The sequence below is a fragment of the Vicia villosa genome, linkage group LG3 (assembly GCF_029867415.1).
Source record: "Vicia villosa cultivar HV-30 ecotype Madison, WI linkage group LG3, Vvil1.0, whole genome shotgun sequence".
NCBI lineage: Eukaryota > Viridiplantae > Streptophyta > Magnoliopsida > Fabales > Fabaceae > Vicia > Vicia villosa.
The window spans coordinates 21,998,800-22,010,599 of record NC_081182.1 but is presented as its reverse complement, the minus strand read 5'-3'; the positions used below and the strand labels follow the sequence as shown (position 1 = coordinate 22,010,599).

The 11,800-nt window shown below is 33.2% G+C and overlaps 1 protein-coding gene across 1 annotated transcript; it reads right to left on the bottom strand.

Annotated features, from left to right (window-relative positions):
- Window positions 1–5,951: 5,951 nt before the first annotated feature.
- LOC131655119 (early nodulin-like protein 14) lies at window positions 5,952–6,509 on the bottom strand. Its single transcript, XM_058925023.1, has one exon. The coding sequence runs from the start codon at window positions 6,507–6,509 to the stop codon at window positions 5,952–5,954; it is 558 nt and encodes a 185-aa protein (XP_058781006.1).
- Between the last annotated feature and the right edge of the window lie 5,291 nt (window positions 6,510–11,800).

The window sequence follows — 11,800 nt, the reverse complement described above, 5'->3', positions numbered from 1 at the left end:
TTTCATTCTATTTCAAGAAGAAAAAACATGACTTCCATTTTGGTAAAGTATGCTTTAATCACAAAGCCCATACCTTGAGCCTTGCACTTGTTCCTTATGATCACACACTTTTTTTGCATCAGAAGCAACACCTCAAAAGGCTTTCAACCACCCTAGCTATGCATTGAAACCATGGAGACCTCATGTAACCTTCAAGTCCATTTTCAACCAAACCATAAAATTTCAAGTTTCATTTCTGTTCAGCCTCATGCTCTTCAACTTTCCCTATAAATAGAGGACCTCGCCATACCTCAAACCACACCTTGAAACACATCAAAACCTCTCACACACTCTCCAATTCAGAATTGGGTTTTGAAACTCAATTAAAGCTTTAAAAAACTATTTCTTCAAAACTTGCATTTCTTTCAAATTCCTTGCAAACAAATCATCCATACATTATCCAAACACCATATATGAGCTTTTGTATGCACTAATATAGAGTTGTAAAACCTCCATCACCACTTTCTAATTCTCATTTTTCAAGCTTGCAAGTTGAGTTGGTTAAAACTATTCAGACAGTTTCAATCCAAAGTAAAGATTGCAACATATTCCTTGAGGTTCAGGGAAGCTAAGAGGATCATCATCCCTCATCAGCAGTAGCTGAAACTCCATATCAATCTCCACATAACCGGTGAATTTTCTGTGACTTTGAACTCTATCATACAAGCATCTTCTTAATTATTTCTTGATACCATTATGTTTGGTTTGACCTGGTGAATGAAAGACCTAAGTTACTTGGTATTTATTATTCACAAATGCTATTTAATTTCATTTATAAGTTTTAGGATTCTTGAATATTTATGGAAAATTCATAAGTTGTAGTTAATATAAATTTGTGATATCCACATTTTTGAAATCCTGGTAAAAATCTGAACAATTTTGATATTTAAATTATTGCATTTGGTTGAGAAATGAGAAAATTCAAAATTGAAAGCTTGAGGTTAAAGATGACAATGGTGGCGGCGCCATTTTTTCAGTTTTAAAAGCTTGTTTAAAATATATTTATTTGAATACCTATAGTTATTGGATGAGGGCATAGAACCGCTAGTCAAGGAGTGTGTTTGTGATGCGCAGGGTCTGGGGTTCGAATCCCCCTCGCCCTAGACCTTTTGCGCTATTTTATTTTTATGCATTAAACACTTATTTTCACGTATAATCAATTGGATGCCTACTATTTCCAAAATGCGCGCGCTGGCTCAATGGTAAGGTTTTAAGCTGTTGACCTCAAGGTCAAGGGTTTGAGTCCCCTTGACCTTCACTAATTTTTATAACTTGTTTATTTGCTATTTCTTCTCTTCATTTTAATTCCATTTTATTTCTTCCATTATTTCCTTCTGATTTTATTTTTTCTTTATTAAATCTTGATTATTTATTTCTCTTCAACATAAAAAATTTAAAAAATTTATTTTTTTAGTATATTTAATATTTATATATTTATTTTTAAATATATTCAAATTCATTAAAAAAAACATGTTTTTCTTTCTTAATTAATTTGTTTGATTTTATACATTCTTGAATCAATTTTCTATGGTTGTTTTGTTGATACTTAACACCATTATACAATTATACTTTGATCATTTACTTGTTCATACCATGAGTTAGTTCTTTTTGAAATGATTAAAGCTTGATTAAATAAGAACTTCATTTTGAAAAAACTAATTTTTTTAAACCCTAATCCATGTATGATTTCATTAACTTGAACCTAATGACATGCCTTGATGTTTACACTTGTTCATCTTTGAGTTCATAATATGTTAATCTTTAGGCTTTCTCACATCTATATGACATACATACTTGATATGATTATGATCTTGATGCTTGACTTTGTTGAGGTATGTCTTCTCTCCTTACTAAGTCATAATATTTGTAAACTTACCTTAAGTTTACTTAAGAATATATTTATATCTTTACTTGATTGATGACTTATTGCTCCTTGAGTCATATTGATGATTCTTTTAGGAATTCCCCTTTGATGTCACCATACCCATGTGATGGATTGACTTTGTTTACATTTGATATACTTTGAATTTGATCATGATACACATACAATATCACACACATGATATTACTTGAGATATTTTACCTTGATGCGTGCTTGAGATGCTTATGCTTGCTTGATTCCTCATTGATATTGCGTGAGCCACTAATCCAAAGGAATGAGATAGTATTGACTAAAATTGTCAAGGTACTCACCTCTTTTCTTTTATTTACCTTTTCTTAGTACTTTTAAAACTTAGCACTCAACCCATTGCTTTGTATTTCTAAAGCTTAGCTATTTTTAACCTTGCTTTGCATTTCTAAAGCTTAGCCTCTTTTAAACATGCTTTGTAATTTTAAAACCTAGCATTTCAAATGTGTACTTTGCATTTCTAAAGCTCAGCCCCTTTTAAAAACATGCTTTGTAATTTTAAAACTTAGCATCCAATTTTTTTCCACTTTGGCCCTTTTTCCATTTTAAGGGGAACTACAAATGCTCTGAATTTCATATTGCACTTAAGGGGTATACAGGCACAAGTTGTCACGTCTTGTCGAGCATAATAAAATTATCTTCTCACCTCCCCACTCTTTTCACAAATAAGTATAACAACAATAAACTTTAATATACATATTTCAAAGAGGCTCCTATAGAGTACTATAGATACATAGGGTGCTAATACCTTCCCTTTGTATAACCAACCCTCGAACCAAGAACTCTATTTGTTTTATTAGTTTTGATTTAAAAAACTTCTTTGGATTTTACTTCATTCTTTTCCTATTTCCTTTGGAAACAATAAAGCACGGTGGCGACTTTCACTTAAAAAACGAGTTAAGTCAATCAATGGCTTAATCTCTAATTTTTCACCGCTACACCCATATCGCACAATTATAGATGAAACATATATTGAGTTAACAATTGGTATCTAGAAAGTCATGAGACTTAACTACATCTCTTAAATTTATGGGTATCAATCATTCATTTTTGTGAAGACTGCTATATTCTAGAGAGACTTGGCTCACACGATCCAAGACCCTTAGTGGGTTTGTATACATCAGTACCATGGTACTGAAGGGGAAAACCAATAACACCCACAAATACACCAATATAACAACTTTTCACCTCACGTGAGCTATTAGTAGTTGTCACGCATATTGTACTTTTATCCAGTACAATTGACATCCACTGTGTGCCCCCGATAAAACTGACCTGGGCCACTTTCACTGCTTTCAACCAGAATATCGTCTTTGCGCTCATATCACATCATGTTGAACAAAAAGAAATTTAGTCCAGCAAGCGAAGAAACTGAAGGTGAGGAAAGACTCATAGAGGAGATGTGCGCCTCTATGGAAAACCTTCATTGTCAAAATCAAAATTTGGAGCATACCGTTTATCATATCCACCAACGCAAATAATGGCTGATATGGTGGATGAAGTGGAAGCTTTGGATCCCTAATTTCTGTTGATGAAATATGGGAGGCGTCCGTCCCATAAAAATTTAAGCCATCATCGTTGGCTAAGTTTGATGGACACATTGACTCATATGAGCACATGGCCTCCATCAACACTAAGGTGGTCGTCACTGGGACCTTTGACTCTTTAAAGTGCAAGCTCTTGTCTGACACCTTTAGAGATGCAACCCAAAGATACTATATGGGCCTTTTCGGACTTTCTGTCACTAGCTACCAGGACTTGATGGAGAAACTAATCCATCAATTCGCTGTAACAGGCATCGAAAACTAATTGTTGCCAATTTGTTCAACATACATCAGAGTCATTAAGGGAATATCTCACCCGCTTCAACAAAGCAACTAGTAGGGTGATTAATCCCAATTAGGAAATGTTCGTATGAGCATTTTAGAACGGGTTAAGGGCGGGCATTTCAACGAATCCCTCGTCCAAAGACAAGTGTCGATGTTGGTTGAGGTGTGAAGGTAAAGGAAACACAAGAAATGGGGTTTGAATTGGGTTTCAAGAATAAAACCTTTTTCTTCAACCATGACAAACAAACCAAGAACAATGAATAAAAATAATAACACAATATTTTTATCCTGGTTCACTGTTTATGAAGCTACCTCTAGTCCACCCGCCAAGGTAATTTTTCCTTCCCACAAGGACTTAATCCACTATAAAAAAACTGACTACACACAAAGACCTACTATCAATGTCTTCTTGAGACTTATAATTATACCCTAGTCTCTCAAGGAACAATATCAACTCACAAGTTGAAATACAAATGTGTGTTTAGAGAGATGCTTCTTAAAAAGAAGATTACACAAAATGAAATATCACAATAGTGTTAAGAGAAAGATATGAACAAAAGTTCATTGCTTTACAACTTTTCAATCAGACAGAGTTTCAGCGTATTCAAAAGTTTTCATGTAAAAGCTCTTGTAAAAAATTCTCTCTTTCCATTCTTCCAAGTCTTCTTTATATAGGCATAAATAGATATGTTGAAGGGTGAGGATGGAATTTCACATTTTTTTGTTGTATTAATTCCCGCATAACGCAGTGAGAGTGGTAGACAAAATTGTACCTTAGTACGTTCTTATTCCACAAAATCAGTGTAGTGGAAGGAATATTTGATTTGTACCATGTTGATGAAGCATGTTTAGAAGGATCAAAACCTTCAATAAAGTCTTATGAACCTAGTCTTCAGAACTTGTTCTCTAGAACCTTGTCTTCAGAGTCTTTAGAACTTAGTCTTCAGAACTTGTGCCAAATGTTAGATCTTGAGAATCTTCAGAACTTGTTCTCTAGAACCTTGTCTTCAGAATCTTTAGAACTTAGTCTTTAGAACTTGTGCCAAATGTAAGATCTTGAGAATCTTCAGAACTTGTTCTCTAGAACCTTGTCTTCAGAATCTTTAGAACTTAGTCTTCAGAACTTGTGCCAAATGTCAGATCTTGAGAATCTTCAGAAGCCCTTTATCAGAGTCAGAGTCATAAGGCATTTGATGAGAATTATTTCAAAGGCATTGTCAAATAGCATTCCAGATATTGACTTTTCTTTGTAAATTGTAAATTATTCTCTAAGAAACAATGTATTGTTATCATCAAAACTAAAGGTCAGATGTAGAATTAAATCTTGTTCTTACAATCGCCCCCTTTTTTATGATGACAAAATCATGTATTTTGATGAACAATTTTTACTTGGTTTAATCATATAAAACATATCAGAGTCACCTCATGAGTTCAAGACTTATAAAATAAATTTTACATATAAAACACTTTAACCAGCATGAAAGAAACACTTCCCTGATTAAGATAATAAGTACGAGTAATAGTTTTCTTAATATAAATGATGTGGGATAAGTTATTAATACTTTTTTATAATTAATACAGTTATATTTTGTTTTATCCGAAAATGCATTAATATATTTTTTCCTTCTTATAAGAAAATTATATTAATGATATTGATTAATAATATATAAATTCTATTTTATGGTTTAAGTGTTATTTTTTTGACGGGTGATTAGTGTTATTCTTAAAAGGCAAAAGATATATGTTTTTTCTTAAAGTATAACTTAAATTTAGTTTCTGTATAAACTATATAAAGAAATTGCAATAAAGGAAAACTATGGAAACAAAATAAATCTATTTATTCAATTTGAACGAATCAACATTTAATACTTATGATTAATTGTTTTTATGTGTGTATACAATATAATTAATTATTCTTATATTTTATAATTGAATGAATCAAAATTTAATAATTATTATGATTAGTTGTTCTTATTTCTTAAGATAACCAATAATAAAATGTTCTCAAATTTTTATTTAATTCATAACTTTTACTAAAAATAGAATGATATGGTCACAACAAAATAACAACCCTAGCAATCACCTCATTGTGACTGTCTCTAAAACACTTAAACCAAATCCTAATATTATTAGTAATAATAGAAATATCCAAACTAAAAAGGTGCCAATTCAAATCAGAAAAACCACATAGCAGCCACCACAACTCCCATTGCCATCAAAACACCACCACCCTGCAAAACATTTGCACTGCTCTTTGGACTTGGAGCAACAGCTGGACCTGGACCTTTAGCACCAGCTGGTGAAGGTGAAGGTGAAACAGGAACATCACTTCTTGGACTTCTTGGACTGATAACCACCACAGTAACCTTCTCACCCTTTTCACAGTGACCCTTTTCTCCACTGATGAAGTAGTATGGACCTGAAAGATCAAACCTCACCTTGGTTTTTCCATCGTTGTACATTTTTATTGCGCCTGAGGTGTTGCAGCTCATATAATTCTCTTTGCTCACTTCCAAAACTGAGTCCTTTCCAGCTTCATATGTGAAAATGAGATGATCTCCAATGTTGAATCGAACACTCTCAGCCCATTTGTTGAGAGAGTCAGATTCAGAAGGAACTTTCCATGCATCAGGTTTGCCACCAAGGAGGTAATCCGTACCCGTAGGCGCTGCAGCTGCAAAAGCAAAGACAAGAAAAAGGATGAAAAGAGAACAAGTTGATAAAACAGCCATTGTTTTTTTTTCTTTGCTATGTTTTGTTTTTGTTTCTACAAGTGTTCTCACTTTGAGTGGTATATTATATATATGTATAGATTTTGCCCTAATCTTTTTTTGGAAATATTTTTTCTATATAAGTAATTAATTAAAATCTTTATTTAAGAGAATCGATATCTTCTCTAATTATATTTCAATCGGATAAACTTCCTAAAATATATTGGACCAAAAATATTTTTTGTTTAATATATCTAAAACATTTGCTTCTTTTAGATTTTTATATAATTTGTAGCACAAGGTTTCAGTTTAAGTTATATACTATTATATTTTATATCACAAATATAATTATATTATGAACATTTCGTCTTGCATTTTTGATAATTTAAAAAAACTGTAATTTCATTCAATTTGTAACTTGGATTTTAATTTCGATCACAATAATATTTAATTAAATTGAACAAAATTTGGATTTTACCATTTTTTAGTGATAATTTTACTTTTTAATTAATGTCTTTGTTCTCTTGTTTATTTAGACTTCTATAAAAATAATTTCGATCTCATTTTTTATACTTATGAATTTTATTTTTATTTTAATAATAAAAAACTATGACCGAAGAAATGAAATGAGGGCCTATCTTCTAAAAATAATAGTTGAATGAGGTTTAAAAGATGAGTGTGACACCCTATGTAAAATACTATAACTTAAATTGAAATTTGTGTTGGACAATATAATTCATTTTAGAAAAAAAGTATTTTTTAAATATAAAAAAATAGTAAAAGAGTAGAAGAGCCATTAAATTCTAGAAGATCCTGAAGTATATCAAGTTGCAGGAACTTCTGTCATTCACAAGGATCCCTAAGAATGGGTGATTAACGAAGGTCAGACTAATGATAAACAAAAGTTTTACATTAGGAGTTTCGTCCACCTTCTCGAGGTCTTGGAACCCTAAGATTGACTTGTCACCTTTTCGCTTCTCAACTAGCGACGTTGATTTAAGACGATGTGGAGATGGAGATTCTTCCTGCTCTAATGGATCTCCACCGATCGTGTTTATGGTAAAGACTGAAGATGATCTTGACTTGGAAGATTTTGAAGAATCTTTGGTAAGAAAATTCGAAGTTACTTTCATCTTAGTGTATCTATCAAAGCGGCTGACGTTCAGATTAGAGGAGATCTGATTGAATCAGAAGAGATATGATAGAATCAGAAGACATCTGATGGAATTATGAGAGAACTGATTAGTAGAAATACCCAAAAATTAGAAGTTGATTCCCATAGAAGGTCCTACTGTTCCATTCAGGAAGAATAATTGTTGATATAGATTTTTGATGTGGTGGTGCATGATATTTCGATGCGGCTGCGTGGCACGGACCTACAAGGTTAGCACTCAAACGCCCAAGTCAATGAGAGAATGAAGATGGGTATAGTGAATTATGAATAGAATCATATATTTGGTTATATGATGTAACACCATAAAACCCCCGCGCTTATTATTATAAAATAAACCATATAGAAAATACATATTCATACTTAGGATGTTACTCGAAATCAAACATATTTGTTCGGTAACACATAATTAAAATAAGACTTTCAACACTTGTCATTGCATGCTCGCCTTCACTTAGGGTATCATTGCAGCGGAATTATAAAAAAAAGCATGTTTTTCAAATCATATGAGTCTCTTAGAAATAATTTATTAAAACCTAAGCAAATACAGTAAAAATCTCTTTAAAGCGATATAGTCATCACAATGACAAGAGTATAACATCCAACTCTCTAAGTAACATAAATAGAATTAAAAACATTGTTCTCTCCACCCAATGTTACATATCAGAGTAACGAAATTCTAAGGAAGGGAAAAAAAAAAAGAAAAGAAAGAAGAACAGCCTCGCGCCATCCTCCCGCTCTAAGCATCTAGTTAGTTACCTGCTTATTTATACTCTAAAGTGAAGCACTGGCCACAACAACAACGAAGGAGTGAGAAATCACATCAATAAAGTAAGTGGTACATATTGCAAGGTAGAGTATAAAACACATACATTTTGTACATATACTTACATGCCGCATCGCAAGGACTCATTCCCACTCCTAACTCAATAATTACACACAAATAGACATTAAGCATATAACTCGTTTCTCTAATGCAACAATGCTTATGCATGTGGTACCAACTCAATATTTTATTCTCTCATGAGTCAGATCCCCTCTTTGAACCCATGAGCCCCCTCTCTGAGCTTGGAACAACCCACTAGTTCTTTCTCTGAGCTTGGAACAAGCCACTAGTTCTTTTTCTGAACTAGAGAGCATGCCTCTTGATGCAACTAAAATGATGCATGAATCATACATATCAATATCAATGCATTAAGACTCCTCTCTGACCTTAACGTAATGCAATGGAAACTCTCGTAACCCCTTCTCTAAGTTATCACAGAACAACAATAAGATATGTACATAATATAAATACAACTCACGGTTAAGTAGTTTCTCTTGATTGGACTATTAAATCATACATACAACAGTACAAAATCACTTCTAGCTACCAATTTTTGATCCAAAATCTATCATTCTCATTATAACATATTCATAACACATGATTTCATCAATTTTAACACATTAAAACCCCTTTTCCCCTAAAATCATATTCAATCTGAAACCTTCAAAAGGCCATCAATGAAGGATATAACACCACAACATAAACAGAAATTTACACCCACTAAGGTACATGAATTTTATCATGAAAAAAAATTATAACATCTAGGGATCACCAATTTTCAGATTCATATAACAACACAAGAGAACATACACATTCATACTAAATCTATTGGAGGTTAAAGACTGCTCTACCGTACCCCTTATGCATAAATCCTTTATTAAGGTTATTCTCTCCCTTACCTTAATTCCTAGAAAGAAATATGAATTGGATTGGATGGTCTCCCCTCACCTAAAGCTCCAAGTTCTTCCTTTTGCCTCTAGCCTCTTTCTCACAATTTTTTCTACGTATTGTCAAAAAATTTCCTAAACCTAGATTATCCTTTAACTTATATAGTTAGGCTAATCTAATTCAATTTACAATTTCACCCTCATTTACCAATATTATTTTTCCTTCCTCCCTTATATTTATCTTAGTTTACACCATTGTCCTAAATTCTTTATTTTCTATTTAAGTTAAATAATCTAATAAAATACTATTATTTTAACTATTAAAATAATCTCTAATATTCTAATCAACCCCTTTTCACTCTAATTACTCCTAACACTCCCACCATAGGGTTACACACTCCTACCATCCATTATTATTTAATTAATATCACTAAATAATTAAATTAATACAAAAACTTCATAATAAATCAAATAATTTCAATAAATCTAAAAATTGGGGTGTTTCAACTCTCCCCCACTTAAAGAATTTTTGCCCTCGTAAATTACCTTAAGTGAACAGATTCAGGTACCCCTCATCTGGCTCTCAAACTCCTAAGTCACGTTTACACCAGCTGGTCCTCCCTAAGCTACCTTCACCATGATAATCTTTTTACCACACAACGACTTCCCTTATCGATCCTCTATTCGCATGGGTTATGCCTCAATCGTCAAGTTGTTTCTCACATGCACATCATCCACTTGAATCACATGAGACGGATTCGAAATGTATCTCCTCAATAGATACAAATGAAACACATCATAAAGATTAGCAAGTGACGATGGCAAAGCAATCTGATAGGCTACTTCTTCTATCCTCTGCAAAATCTGGTACGAACCGATGAAACACGGAGTGAGCTTTCGAGAATTCAAAGCTCTACCACTAGTTGCCGGATTAACTCTCAGAAATACATGATCTCCCTCTTGGAGTTCAAGTGCTTTCCTTCGCTTATTATGATAGCTCTTCTGGTGACTCTACGAAGCTCTCATCTTCTCTTGGATCACTTTGATCCTTTCTGTGGTCTGTTGGATGATCTCAGGTCCAATCACAACCTTCTATGTGATCATAAGATGGCATGGATCCCAACCTTTGGTGTTTTTTCTTTGACATTGATAATACCATAGTCCATTTGGATTACCAACACATTGCCATCATCATGAAAATTCATAACAAAATGTTAGGTTTGGCAGGGGTTTATGCATCTACTAATTATGTTGCTAGAAGGAGAATATCACCTGCTCTTTCCAACGCTCTTGTTTCTATAGACATACCATGGGTGTTTTTTGGAGACTATAATACTATGTTAGGCACTCACGAGTATCTTAGATCCCATCAATTAGCTAGAATTCCCATGGAAGACTTTTCCAAATGGACTGATTCCAACCAGCTTGCTCATTTTCTCACCACTGGTGCCAATTTCACATGGAACAATGGCAGGAGAGGTAGATCCAATACTATGTTCATTTGCAAAACTAAATGGATTGATGCTTGCACCAGCATGTCCTGCTCCACTCTCATCAAAACTTGCTCTGATCACTATCATCTCCTGCTAGAGTTTGACTATATAGACACTAAATTCATATCCCAATTCAGATGCGGAGCACTCATCCTGAGTGTTTGAAGGTCATAGAGACATCTTGGGACACCAATATAGTTGGCTTCCCAATGTACATTTTAAACAGAAAGTTGTAAATGCTCAAGTCTAAAATGAAGGTGTGGAATAAGGATAACTTTGTTAATGTTCATAATAATGTAGAGCAAGATGAGGCTATTCTCTAGGACATCCAAAATTCTATTGATTTATCAGATTACATTGATATTCTTGTTGATCAAGAAAGACAAGCTCAAATAATCTTGATAAAGCCCTATATCTTGAGCAGTTTTTCTAGAGAGAGAAAGATAACATAAAGTTGCACTTTGAGGGGGACAAAAACATAAAACTTTTTCACCGATTGGCCAAGATAAAGAGTACAACTAAGCTTATTCACTCTCTCGAGGTGCAAGATCATGTAATCATAGAGAATGATCAAACACAAACCACGTGGTGGATTATTTTCATAACTTGTTTAGTAATTCCTATGTTTTGCAAGATTTTAGTCTTATCGATGAGGTTATTCCTAGTCTTGTATCTGACCAGACTAATAATATTCTAAATTTATTGACTAAAATGGAGGAGGTTCATAATGCAGTGTTCTCTCTCAAGAAAGATAATGCACCTATACTTGATGGATTTGGGCCTTTCTTTTTCCAAACCTATTAACATGTCATCAAGGAAGAGGTTTATAAATCAAGTATGCAATTCTTCAAGGATGGATGGATTCTCCTAAATTACAACTCCAATACTCTTATCCTCATTCCTAAAATTCAGGGAGAGATAGAATTGAGCAACTC